This window comes from Neofelis nebulosa, chromosome 2 (assembly GCF_028018385.1).
Source record: "Neofelis nebulosa isolate mNeoNeb1 chromosome 2, mNeoNeb1.pri, whole genome shotgun sequence".
NCBI classification, from domain to species: Eukaryota; Metazoa; Chordata; class Mammalia; order Carnivora; family Felidae; genus Neofelis; species Neofelis nebulosa.
In genome coordinates, this window is record NC_080783.1 from 156,972,457 (window position 1) to 156,986,880 (window position 14,424).

Below are 14,424 nucleotides of genomic sequence, written 5' to 3' on the forward strand. Positions count from 1 at the left end.
AATTTGTGGCCCCTGATCTAAATGAACAGGCAGCACTAAGAAAATGGAGAGACAAAGGGAGGCCTAGTTTGGCCTGAAAGGCGGAGGCCCAGTCAAAGGGGAGGAAAGGACAAGAAAGAGGCACAGAAAAGGAAGGTGGAAGTCAAATTTCACCAACCTCAAAACGTGGCCCAGGGAGCTCTAATCTGTCCTCTAATCTGACAGCAAAAGGGAGGAGATGACAAAAAAAAAAAAAAAAAAAAAGGAGGGGCAGGGAGAAAAAAAAACGCTACTGATAGAAAAAGGAAATACATCAAAATGCTAACAATACATGTGTCACATTTTGAAGGTCCCCTTTTCTATTCTTGATATTTTTTAACGTCAAATTATTTTTGACAGAGAACGAGTGGGAGAGTGGGAGAGGGGCACAGACAGGGGGAGACAGAGAATCCAAAGCAGGCTCCGTGCTGTCAGAGCAAAGCCCGATGTGGGGTTCGAACCCACCAACGGTGAGATCATGACCTGAGCCGAAGTCGGAAGCTTAACATACTGAGCCACCCGGGTGCCCCTCCATTCTTGATAATTTTTAACCATAAATATGGTTATATTAAGTTTAGAACAAAAAACCCACAAATTTTACTAGAAGTTAAATAAGTTGGATTTCAGGGTAAGAATCCACTCATCACAGAGTGTAGAAAGTCTACGCTATGGTTAAGTCCAGCCAAACTATTCACTGAATACTTAAATAGAAAAAGAAAATATAACAATTCCAAGTGTATATAAATAATATGTAATTTTCCAATTATAAAACCAGAAGAGAACATGAAAAAACCTACACAGGTGATATAGACCACAAATTGATTAAGAACAAAACTATGTGAAATTGTTAAGAATGCTGTAGGTCATTTTCCCTCTAAATTATAAAACAGCTACCAAGATATTTTGTGTGTGTATATGCCTTACGTACTAAAATATACTGCGTCCTCTCTCCCATAAAAATGTTTAGACATCTGCCCACCTATTACATACTTTTCTACATTTACTTCATTGTTTTCCTTCTCAGAGGCATGTGCTTTTATTTAAACAATACTTTTATTTGCCTTTGGGGTGTTTTGAAGACAACGGTAAGTTTTATCCTTTTTTCCTAAATGAAGAAGTATGTCATTTCAGGTCACTCGGGTTCGAAGCAATCTAAATCCCCAATTAATCTCTTCCAAATATACATACTCAGTTTTCATTCTGTTCACAAATGGAACCCTAACCTAAATACTTCAAGTGTAATTTCAGGGGAAAAATACTGTTCAAAAGCCTAGATAACGCATTCCTTTGTTGATGCTAAATATAGTCATCTCGAGATGACACACATTTTGACAATGATCAGTCTTACATATCAAATTTTCAAAAATAGCACAGATTCCATTGAAGGTGAACAAGAAAAATGGCTCTTCACTACATTCAGCTGAAAAGGGATTTAGAAGTGTGAATCTTCCATTAAAACCGAATTTTGCCAATTTGAGGGAAACCGGATTAAAAAAAATTTTGTTGTAATTTTTGCTTAGGGCTCCTTAAGGGAGTTGTTGTAGATAAAACACACAATTTCCCACATTTTTCTTTAAATTATTCCAAAGTATAAAAGATCTTCAAAAATAGAGGACTAATAGCTGTGAGGAAGAATCATAACTAGTTGTATTAAATAATCAAAGTTCATTTATACTAAACATATCTCAAAAAAACAACTGTCCCTCAGTTTGATTAATTATGCATTTTCCACCTTGGCACACCTCAAAACTCAGAAGAATTTCAAAGATTTAGTGTATTTTGAGTTTTCTTATGGCAGTAATCCAACCTGTAAAGGGGGGGGGGGGGAAGGAATAATGTGGTTCACTTAATGACGTGTGACTAAAATGGCCTAAATACTCAGGTTTACTAATCGTACTACCCAACACATAGTTATGCTGTGACTCGCAGGCCAATGGGCCCGCTACACAAATTCATTAACAAAATTTAGCTGATGAATGATGCTCCCATGGCTTTGCTCATGGAACTATTTCTCATGGCTTACTTCATTTTTTCTACCTGCCTCTTTCCCAAGGACAGACATTTTGTTAGGACATACCCTTATGCTATTTTTACCTTGTTCTCGCTCGCTCTCCACCGCACCCTCCCCCCAGCTCTCTTTGTTTCGCGTTATGGTCCTCAAATAAATATAAAATGAAGATCTCGAAGCCACTGCGATAATCATAACCTCTCAACTTCGTTTTTTTCTTTACAAATGCCAGTAAATTTTTAGCACTGTAGAGCGTTTCACAGTTTACAAACAGTTGGAACGGCGTGGCGTTTTCAATAAAGAGAGGACAAGGGAGGTCTACGGAGGTGACCACATTATGCACTCCACTCCAACTTCCCACTGTAGTTGCGCAACCCCAACATCCCACCTCGGACAAAATAGCTTCCAGAAAATACTTTGGAGGGAGGGGGGTAGCTGACGGGCTGTTAAATCACATATTACTCCCCAACCTCCGCAGGGACGCACCAGAAAGGATTTCTCTTAAAAACAGCAGGCATCGCTGGCGGCGACGGAGACCGCTCCGGGGGCACGTGGTGGGTGGGGGGGACGCCACTGAACTTGGAGCCTGCTTGGACCCCGAGGGGAGAGCGAGGGGACTGGCACCCACTGCGCTAGCGGAGGGCCGTTCCCTGCAGGAGTAGGGAAGGCACCCGAGCACCCGAGTTCCGTGCCGACAGGGCACGGGCGGAGCTGAAAGCAGGGGAGCGGGCCGAGGAAACCGCCGCCAGAGCCCAAGGCCGGCTCGCGCCGCCAGAGGCGCAGACCCGGGCCGGCACCCCGCCGAGTCCGCAGGACGCGGCTCCCTCGGGCCGGGCCGGGCGCGCAGCCACAGCTGGCCGCAGCCCGGCGCGCTCAGGGGGCTGCGGCTCAGCCCGGCGGCGGGGCGCGTCTTCCCGCAGCCCCCGCCCCCGCGGGGGACCCGACACCTCCGTGTCCGCCGCCCCCGCCCCACGTTCCCCGACTGCTCTCACCCGCCCGGAGCCGACGAGCAGCGAGTGTCCTCCTCGCGCGCGGAGAGGCTGTGCGCGTCCTGCGCCTGGGTGCGGGTAGGGGTCTGGGCGCTCCGGCCGCTGCCGCCGCCGCTCCGGCCGCTGGGAGCCCTCTGGCCGCCGCCGCCGCCTCCAGCAGCAAGTTTCCATAAAAGTCCTGGTGCGCAGCCTGTTCCCGCATTCCAGGCGGGCCCAGCGCCGGCTGCAGCTGTTCCAGAACACCAGGCCAGTTCCCCCAACCCCCACCTCCGCCGTAGCGCCCGGAGGGGGGTGGAGTGTCGAGGAGGGAGACTGGAGAGGGGCGGCGGCTGCCAACTTTCCGCCAGAACCTGCCGGTCGCCCGAGTCTGGGTCGCCGAGCCTCTCACCGGGGGTCTGGCCTCCACCTCCCGGCAGGGACCGGACACGGGAGGCGGCCTCCCCGGTGGGTAAGGAGTGATGTTGGAATGGGATTCACAGACAGACTGGAGCCGGCTCCCCACTACCCACAGCCTGTTGGCCCTGGGGCTCACTTCTCTCAGCGGCTCTTGCAGTCCTGGTTTCTAACCCGCACGCCGAGCCACCACCTTGTCTTCAACGAAAGCATGACTTTTGACCAATTTTTCCTTTGTTACTGAGACCACAGGGCAGCAGTCCGGGGACCACTTCGTCTGGCTGTGGCTGTCTTTTTTCTTGGCTTTCGTCTTGAACTCCAAAGAGAGTGGTGATAGAGAAAAGTGGAGGGAGAAGAAGAGGTTTAAAACACACACACACACACACACACACAACTAAAAGCGAATAATACTTATATAATCGACCACCTTTCCCTAGTTAAAAGCAAATCATCTCTGGTCTTTTTAAACTAAAGGCACCTGAGAATATTGGCACCCACACGCCTTTTCAACCAGCCTGTCAGTTAAACCCATCAGACAACCCACGAAGGGGGGGTTTCTGGTTTGGGAGATCTTCAGTTTTTCACTGCATGCACAAAATAAATAATAAAAGATAGAAGAAAGAGAGAGAACGAAAAAAAGAAAAATATAAAAACTTTATTGAAGTAGCATCCACAGAGATACAGCAGGGACAAACACTTCCAACTTCCAGCTCTGGACAGACAGTGGTGCTCAGGTTATATTTTCAGGGATATTGAAAAGGCTTTCTACTCCCAGCTGTAGCTTTTCTTCTCCACCCCATCACCATACACTCAGGATGGAGATTTATTTTTTTAAGTTTATGTATTTATTTTGAGAGAGTGTTCATGCTACAGTGTGGGGGTGGGGGAAGGAAGGGGCAGAGAGAGAGAGAATCCCAAGCAGGATCCACACTGTCAGTGCAGAACCCGAGGCGAGGCTCAAACTCATGAACTGTGAGATCATGCCTGAGCCAAAACCGAAAGTGACTTAATTGACTGAGCCACCCAGGTGCACCATGATGGAAATTCTTTTAAGAGGTGTAAGCTGGGGGGGGGGGGGGGCGCCTGGGTGGCTCAGTCCGTTCTGCAGTGGACTTTGGCTTAGATCATGATCTTACAGTTGGTGAGTTCGAGCCTCACATCTGACTCTCTGCTGTCAGCTTCGAGCCTGCTTTGGATCCTGGGTTGCCCAACCCCCCCATCCATCTCTGCCCCTTTCCTGCTTGCATGCCTGCACGCTCTCCCAAAAATCAATAAATGTTAAAAAATAAAATAAAAGGCGTAAGCTGAGGCAGCACAGAGCCTGCTTAAGATTCTCTCTCCCTCTGCCTTTCCCTCTCCTGCTCATGCGCACGTGTGTGCTCTAAAACAACAACAACAAAAATGAAATAAAAATACGATATCCACTCACCCCATTCACAGCATTCCCTCCTTTCCTGCTGTGGTTTTATCCATATTGCATATTGCTAAGTACAATGTTTATTGTCTGCCTTCTTCCACTAGAATGTCTGATCATGATGGCAGGGCTTTTTATTTATTTTGTCAACTGCTACATCCTCAGTATCTAGAACTGCATATTTGTTGAATGAAAGAATGAATAATGAATTGGTGAAGGGAGAAGAAGGCCTCCCATGCCTTGGATACCTACTAGAGGGTTTTCTTTTTTTTTTTTAAGAGACCGAGACAGAGCGAGTGAGAGAGGGGCAAAGAAGGAGAGAGACAGAGAATTCCAAGCAGGCTGTGTGCTGCCAGCACAGAGCCCAACTCGGGACTCAAACCCACAAACCATGAGATCATGACCTAAGCTGAAACCAAGAGTTGGATGCTTAACCAACTGAGCCACCCAGGCGTCCCCCTATTAGAGTTTTGTAGGAAGAATGAAGCACTTTGTTTAATGAGGTGAGCCCAGCAAATGGATTATCAGTTAAGAGAGCTTGTACTCACTTCTTTAAATCATAAAAATAAATGCATACTTATAAGTTGGAAAGTTTCAGGAGGAAAGGGGTGGAATGAGAGTTCATAATAGGGAACACTGACACAGGTTGGGAGTGAAGGGAAGGCTTCTCTGAGAAAGCAGCATTTAAGTGGACAGCAGGAGCATATGATGAAGTTAGGTAAGTGGGGAGTGGGGAAAGAGGATATCATGCAGAGATCAGCTTGTGCAAAGGTCCTGCAGCCAGAATGACCATGGAAAGTTTCATGAACTAAAGAAGGTTGAGGTAATGGTACTGAAGGGAGCAAGGGGGCGAGCTGGACCATCTAGGCCACCTGTCTAGATTAAGTTTAAATAGCTGTTTCAATTACCGATTTAGAATGTTTCTCTAATTGAGGAATGAATAGCTTACACCTCTTAATTTTAATTTTATTTGTTTATTTTCAGGGAAAGGGGGGGGCAGGGGAGAGAGAGAGAATCTCCAAAAAACTCTGCTCTGTCAGCACAGAGCCCGTTGTGGGGCTCGATCTCACAAATCGTGAGATCATAACCTGAGCCAAAATCAAGAGTTTGTCGTTCAACCAACTGAGCCATCCAGGTGCCCCAAACATTGTACAAAAGGGGTCCAGAGAAGAAAGATCCTGACATGTTCTAGAAAGAGCAAGGAAGCTTGTGTGGGTGAAGCTGAGTGGCATAGGATGAAAAGAGGAAGTAGACGAGGACAGGACACAGCGGAGCCTTTTGTCTAACATTGTAAGGACTTTGGCCTTTAAGATGGCTGGCCATGGTGGATTGTGAACAAAGTAGTGACATGATCTGACATATTTTTAACATGTTCACTCTGGCTGATATGCTACAAATACACTAGATGAGACCGGGAGACCAATTACAAGGTGTCCAAAATAACCAGATGACAGGTAACAGGAGTTGGGACCATGGTGACACCTGTGAAGACAGAAGTGCTTGGCACTTTTTTTTTTTTCTTGGTACATTTTAAAAAATGTAGAACCAGTAGATTTTGGCACAAGATACAACATGAAGTGTGAGGACAAAGTTTTTGGCCTGAGGAACTGGAAGAATGGAGTTGTCAGTTGTCAAGTGCTGGCAAGAGGAGGTTTAAGCCGCTGTGGTCAAGAGCTCAGTTTTAGACATGCTAAACTTAAGACTATTTGAGGGGTGCCTGGGTGGCTCAGTCAGTTACGTGTCCAACTCTGGATTCTGGCTCAGGTCATGATCTCAGTTCATGAGACGAGCCCCTCATTGGGCTCTGCACCGATGGCCCAGAGCCTGCTTGGGATTCTCTCTCTCTCTGTCCCTTCCCCACTCACACACACAGTCTCTCTCTCTTGCAAAATAAATAAGTACATAAATAAAAAGAAAAAAAAAGACTATCTGAAATCTAGGACTTGCCATTTTTAATAAACATACCTCATATACCTATCATGAATCACTTGGGTTTATTCTCAAACTTGATTATATCAGTTGCACGTTATTGAAATGACATAAACATTACAAAAAGGAATAAATGTGAAAGCAAAGTAAGTAATGTTTTTACAAAAGCTAGGATGAAAGCTTTGAAGACTTGATAAAGGCAAATAGATTATAAAAATTACCATTAAGCTAGGTGGGGGTAAGGCAAAGTATAAAAGTGGCTACAAAATTAGGAAAACTAGGTGGATTTGGCATTCATTGCTTCCCATGTAAGTTTTTTCTCCTTCAAAAGTAAGGGAAACTGGAAATCCCAGATGATGATTTAGATGGATAGTTTATACAACAAAGATACCTCAGAATACCAAACAAATCCATACTCGTAGTGAAGGCCTTGACCCTACATCAAATTATTGCCCAAAGAATATATATTTATTCATTTAAAGTATCTACCTTAACTATATATAATGTATTATGATTCCCTGTAATGGTATCCAGCCACTAAGATGACCCCAAATGATCCTGCCTTTTAATGTTCACACCCTTGTGTAATGCCCTTCCGTATTGTGTCACGGTTGTCACAGTTGGCCCGGGTGATCAATAGAACACAGCACAAGTGATGGTGTGCCACTGCCAAGTCTAGGTTATCGAAGATACTGTGTCTTTTGTCTTGATACCGCTTGAATTGCTCACTCTGGAAGATGCCAGCAATAGTTTTAAAGACACTTATGTAGGGGCGCCTGGGTGGCTCAGTCGGTTAAGCGTCCGACTTCAGCCTGGGTCACGATCTCGCGGTCCGTGAGTTCGAGCCCCGTGTCGGGCTCTGGGCTGATGGCTCAGAGCCTGGAGCCTGCTTCTGATTCTGTGTCTCCCTCTCTCTCTGCCCCTCCCCCGTTCATGCTCTGTCTCTCTCTGTCTCAAAAAATAAATAAATGTTAAAAAAAAAAAAAATTTAAAGACACTTATGCAGCCAAGAGGCCCACGGGCAAGAATCTAATACCACTTAACGACAGCCATATAAGTAAGCAAATCTTGACAGCAAATCTTCCAGTCCGGCTCAAACCTTCAAATGGCTGCAATCTCAGGAGACACAATAAGCCAGAACCACCAGAAACAGCCATTCCTGGATTCCTAACCCTCAGAAACTGTGAGATAATGTTTATTGTTTCAAGCTGCTAAATTCTGAGATAATTTGTTACGCAGCAGTAGATAACAAACACACCTGCTTTAAACTACTTTTTTTTTTAAGTTTATTTTGAGAGACGGAGAGTAGGGGAGGGGCAGACAGAGAGACTCCCAAACAGGCTCTGCACTGTCAGCTCAGAGGCCCATGTGGGGCTCAAACTCACAAATTGTGAGATCATGACCTGAGCTGAAACCAAAGTCGGATGCTTCACCAACTGAGCCACCCAGGCTCCCCTAACTTTTTTTTTTTTGGATTTTTGAAGGAGAGAGACAGAGCACAAGTTGGGGAGGGGCAGGGAGAGAGGAAGACACTGAATCTGAAGCAGGCTCCAAGCTCTAAAGCTGTCAGCACAGAGCCCAATGCGGGGCTCGAACCCACAAACTGCGAGATCATGACCTGAGCCGAAGTCAGACACTTAACCGACTGAGCCACCCAGGTGCCTCTAACCTACTTTTTTTTTAAAAAAGAGAGACAGAGAGAGAGAGAGAGAGAGAGAGAGAGAGAGAGAGAGACGGAGAGAGAGAGAAAGACTTTTAAGCAGGCTCCACACTCAGTGTGGAGCTCAATGCAGGGCTTGATCCCATGACCTTGGGATCATGACCTAAACCGAAATCAAGAGTTGGATGCTCAACGGAGTTACCCAGGCACTCCCCTACTTTTTTAAATTAGCCATCTCCTAACCACATTAAAGATCCAGTCCTTTTTAAAGTCTGTGGGCCTATTTTCTCCCAGTGCTGTTAAATAAATAAATTTTTAAAAAATCAACAAAGTTCTGGAAGTCATATATTTCAAGTGCTTGCAAATGTCAAAGTGCTCCTCTATAGTCAAGTATTATGGTATTACTTCAAACATAGCAAATCATAAAAGTTCTGTAATCTCCTATATATAAATGTACTTTGTGAAAGGCTTTTGTGACACACATAAGAGACAGTTAAAAGCAAAACGTTGAGGTGATATTTGATGTACCAGTTACTTTGCTATGGCTTTTAAGCAAAGAATAAGGTGTCAAAGAAGGTTTGCTTTTTTCTTCTATATTGGAATTCAGTCCTTCCCTGCCCAAATGATGAAGGTTACTTAAAGGTTTTCACTGTTCAGAGGCAGGGGTAAAAAACAACACCACCTCAGCAGACAAGAAAGCTGTGCAGCCTGACCAAAGATAGCAGCATGAGGAGAGGGAGAGATTAAAGGAGAAGACGTGGCAGGATAAAGTACTACAGAATACAGAGTATAAAAAGAAACACTTTGTAATAAAAGTCAAAAGTAGCATAAGAACAGTAGGGAAGACAGTGGGTAAAACCAAATGAGTTAATAAAGATTTCCAGCAAAACCCTACAAATAACGTAACAAGACACTGACATGCTTCCACAGACGTATTCTAAACAAACCTAAAATTTCAGAGATGTTTAAATTTTTTATTTTTATTTGTTTACTTACGTAATCTCTACACCCAGTGTGGGGCTTGAACTCACGGCCCTGAGATTAAGAATTGCGTGCCCTTCAAACTGAGCCAGCCAGACGCCCCCAAATTCAGTGATATTTAAAATACAAAACATAAATTCAGGCAGCAGGATTGAGGATGGCAAGGAGGGTGCCGGATGACAAAGAGAACAGAAGCGGAGACAGAGATGCTGCCCCAGATCCCAGCCCCATTTCCTCGCTGGGAAGAGAGTGACCTCGCACTTGTAAGGCAGGTGCTGTTTATGTCCAGATAAACCGTTCTTTGCCGCCTCGTGCTTCCAGCGGTGTCCAGGCAACAACCCCCTCCTTGACTGACTGTATCTGAACTCTGATGAGGAAGTGGTGGGAAATGGGATGTCTGAATAGAGACAGATGCACAAACATCATTCAGATAAATTTATATTGTTTGACAGGATTGCCAATCAAAACACTTTGTTAACTGAAACACAAGTACTTGTGGGGCACCTGGGTGGCTCAGTAAGTTAAGCATCCAACTCCTGATTTCTGCTTGAGTCATGATCCCATATTGAACTCTTGCTGGGCGTTGAGCCTGCTTAAGATTCTCTCTCTCTGCCCCTCCCCCCAATTGCACTCATGCTCTCTCAAACAACAACAACAACAACAACAACAACAACAACAACAAATCCCAACTCAAGTACTTTGGCTTCACTCATCAGAAAACTGTCTTTTCTCCCACTCAGTCCATAAAGAAAACATCTACTTTGGCACTTGATTCCAACAGTTCTGCCGTGTCTGTGTTCCCTGTGCCTGTGAATGTGATCTTGCCGAGACTGAAAGTTCCTATATGTCAGGGTCTGATGAGACAAGTATGATCTTGCAAAAGTATAGAAGCATTATATAAAATAGTCGATACCTCAGTAAGATGTACCGTCAGTTTTTTATTTGGCAGTAGTAGAAATACATCCATGTTACAGAGCTTATTTTGGCTAAAGAGCCGGTACAATTTTTTTCTGCTACAGTAGTGTTTCACTTTTACATAAATTAGTAAGTACAGTCCTTACATTTAGGAAATAGACACATTTACTAATATCAGCCAAGTAAAGATAATACATGGTTGTTCTCAAACTAAGCAAAACAATAACACAATAGAATCATTAGGAACAAAGAAAGAATGCCCCTATTTCCATTAATCATAGATTATATAAATTCTTGAGTCCCAGAGAAATTTCTAAATATGATTAATCCAAGCAAAAAACAAAAGATTTGAATTCAGCCTCATTCTTATAATTACTTTGAAAGATATACTCCAAATAATTTCCTATATGTGTTCATATTAAAATAAAAGCAAATTATGTCATGAACATAATTAGAAATTTCTGATTATGAAAGGTCACAGAGAAGTATATTAAATGTTACTTTGGCATTCCTATTTCAATGTTTAAAAGGATAATAAACTAATTCTTTTGTGATGCAAATAATCACTCTTTAGGTAATCATTTAAGTAGAAAACGTGACCTCTTTTTTTTAATTGAAACATAGTTGACACACAATGTTGCATTAGTTTCAGGTGTGAACATGTTACATCTTAAGGCAAGAGACAGTTTGTAAATATTTTTTTATAAAGTCAGATAATTTAACAATAGAATCAAAATAAAGGGATGCAAATAAACAGTACTTTTTTCTGAGAGAAAGTTTTTTGAAGTGGACTGTAACAGGATGAAAAACGGCTTCTTTTAAATAAAAAAGTAATGTCAGTTTGATATTTAATAAATGTATTATAAGCCTTCGAGAAGAAGTAACTAGACTTTTAGTTGAACAAAAACATAGAGAAACCAAAATAGAAAAAAAGTTAGCAAATATAAATCACCTGAACACTGACTGATCTTTTTTCTTCCAGAAAACAGGAAGAAAAAGCCATTTTCTCAGGATGATTTCAAGGCCCTCTTATCACATACACAGGGGAGTGGATGTTAGTAGGACTCATGATGGCAATGTTAAGTGTCAAACAGGGTTCCTTCCTAAGAGGCTCTAGACTAGTTTAATCCTTTTTTAAATTACAACATTGTTTTAGCTGTTTACCCCTATATCAAGGCAAACTGAAACTGGTACATATGTGTTAAGCACTCTTCTGTGGTCAGAAACTGTTTTTGAGAGATGTTTCTTTTAAAAAGTTCAAGTTTCTTCCCTTACAATAGAGAGGTTTTTCCTATACTTACTACCCTGAAGTTCTACTTGGTCACTCTTGTCTCTTTCATCAAAGGCCACAAAGAAGCATTTTGCTAAAATAGTAGCTACACAACTGACCAGAAACTAACCAAACTCACTGATTTTGAGAAACCAACCTCTTGAATATGGGTGGCTTTTTTTTTTTTTTTTTTTTTTAAGGTGAAAAGTAAACGAGAAGATAAAACACCTTCTGGAAAGCTATTCATCTTATCTGATGAAATAAATTCCCCAGAGTCATCTTATGTAATAGCAGCATTATTAAATAGTGCAATTCTTCAAAATAGGTTTAAAATAATATCTTCCTCAACTAAAAAAGTAATTAAGTTTACTTCTAGCTTTGTTTGTAACATCACAGCTTAGAACAGTTAGCCTCCCCCTCCCCCCGTAAACAGGAAGATTAATATAAGCAATAATTGTCCTGTCTACACAATGATGGGAGTGTGTGTGTGTGTGTGTGTGTGTGTGTGTGTGTGTATACGTGTGTGTGTGAATCATTCGAGGCCAGGGGTACCTCAACAAGAAACTAAAGATACAAGAGATGAATTAAAAAATAAAATAACACATAATGGAATTTTTAGTTTTGATACTTCTAATGATATTCCTCCATCAATAATAAAAGTTATGAATAGCCAATTGTTAAATTACAAATATATGTAAGAAAGGTCAGGAGCTGAATATCAGAGCAATATTTCATACTGTTTAACGCTCTAACCCACATATTATGGAACACAGTAACATGAAAACAGCATAAAGATTCTGAAACTCATATTTCATAACCAATATTACATAAATATGGCACATATATAAATTTAAAACCTTAAAAGATTATGCTTTCCTCCTCACTTTTCATTTTCTACTCATTAATCAGAAACTAGGCACTTTAATCTAAAAATTCATTTTTAAAAAATATACTTTAGATCTTTCTGGGTAACTCACTCCTAAAATAAATAAAGCCCATCTCAGGAGCATAATCAATGAATCCCAATCCATTGATTTGCTGAGTGAGCCACTTTAAATAAGTGGTATATGATTTAGACACAAAATTAATACAGCTCTGAATGTATCTAATATACCCTGAAGAACCCCTCATATGAACAAGCCATTTGTTCATCTATTTATCATAAAGGATATGAAATATACTTCCATGCCATTAAAAAATATTTTGTTCAACTCAGGGGGAAAAAAAACTTTAAGACCTCACTAAGATTCAAAGTATGAATATTTTAAAAATAGGGGCATAATATGACAAACCCCCAGTGTGCTACGTTATGTAGAAGGAGAAAGGAGAAATTATTTTACTGTATCCAGATTAATACCTTCAGATATTCACTGGGAGATAGTCTCAAAACTACACACACAAAAAATCTTAATTACCTCTCACAGTTAATAAATGTTATCTTTTTAATCAATATTCATTCAAAGGAAAATGCTCTAATCTATAAAAAGATAAAAGAAATTTCTTCAGTCTCTATTCTAACTTATAGGCCCAACAATAATATATTTTGGAAACTGCAGTAAATCTAATGTAAACTTCTCAGTGTCAATTCATTTAAGTGTTTTATGAGATAGCCATGACAATTTCTTTGATTCAAACATAAGCAAATGCACAAGCAATAATGTAAGCAGTACATATTAAACACCACTACTGCCCAAACTTGATTAAACAATGAATAACTTTACAATGAAAAATACATTTTCAGGCAAAGTTAAACTTGTTGACACAAGGAGTAATATATTCTTACGTATGTGGGCCACAAAGGTCTTGGCTAAAGTGTATATTTTCAAGGTGCAAAGCATAAAAACAGAGCTTTTGAAAATGATACTGGACATTGCAGACAGCTTCAAGACGACATATCAATTAACTCCCAAGTACTGGTTTCAATTCAAGCAGTATTTCTGTAAAATATACAACATTTCACCACACTTGAATTATTACCTAAAGACTAGAAAACATCATTTTGGGTACAGTACACAGGGATTCAATGACAGAACTTCTGTGTAAATATAGTAGGATCACTCGTTCTTTCCTAGATTTTCTTTTCTCTCCCTGAGTCCATATCCCCCAATTCCTTATAACGTGTGTTACAAAATCAATAGTTACCTTAAATATTTCATAGCACACTCAAGTTGTATGGTTTTTATGGTACTTATTGTACTTTGGCTTCCAACAGGCCACTGGACATAACATGACCATAACTACTTATACAACTACTTGTATGCCTCAGTGCATCAGCCCCAAGATAGGCCAGTAAGAGTTCAGTGCGGCGAATAAGTAACTGCATGAGGTCTTCGGCCAAAGTCTCTATACTGGAATAGCGCACCTTCTCGAAGTCAAAAATGTCTTTGAGAAAGAAAAGAACTTGATTCTGGAAAATGAACACAAAACAGATTGGTACTTAACAGACCAAAAGTGTATTAATCTAAATAGCTACTAATATTGTAACAAGCGTTGAATTAGTAGTCAAAAGGCCTGACTCCCAGTGCTAGTTCCACATCCACTGGAAAAGGGACCTTGTACAAATGCTTAAACCTTTCCTGGGTCTCATTTTCTTTTTCTGTAAAATAAGGGATAATACTACTTGTTTTCTGTACCACTCAGAGCCGACATGATGATGAAAAAGAAATAATGTATGGGAAATGCCTGTAAACCCTGAAAGTACTACTATATAAATGTAAGAGGCTATTGTTAATTCTTTCCCATTAACCGATGTTTTCATTGTTACCTCTGAACACTGGTACGAACTTTAAGATAGAAGAGTAAACTATTTCCCGTAATTGTAACTCTTACTTTTTTCAATTAATTAAA

General features: G+C 41.4%; 2 protein-coding genes across 8 annotated transcripts in view; both read right to left on the bottom strand.

Moving 5' to 3' along the window:
- The window catches only part of NEXN (nexilin F-actin binding protein), a 51,780-nt gene extending 48,494 nt beyond the window's left edge, over positions 1-3,286 (bottom strand). For 2 of the 5 annotated variants that reach the window (XM_058716893.1, XM_058716894.1), the window contains exon 1: positions 3,019-3,274. The gene's annotated coding sequence lies outside the window, so the exon portion shown is untranslated. Of the gene's footprint in view, positions 1-3,018 lie in introns of all 5 variants that reach the window. The other 3 variants (XM_058716897.1, XM_058716895.1, XM_058716896.1) reach the window with 3 other exon arrangements.
- A 7,024-nt stretch (positions 3,287-10,310) lies between these two features.
- The window catches only part of MIGA1 (mitoguardin 1), a 94,615-nt gene continuing 90,501 nt past the window's right edge, over positions 10,311-14,424 (bottom strand). For all 3 annotated transcript variants that reach the window (XM_058716911.1, XM_058716909.1, XM_058716912.1), the window contains exon 16: positions 10,311-13,984. In XM_058716911.1, the coding sequence (XP_058572894.1) occupies positions 13,766-13,984 (219 nt within the window). In that variant the 3' untranslated portion in view covers positions 10,311-13,765. The remainder of the gene's footprint in view (positions 13,985-14,424) is intronic.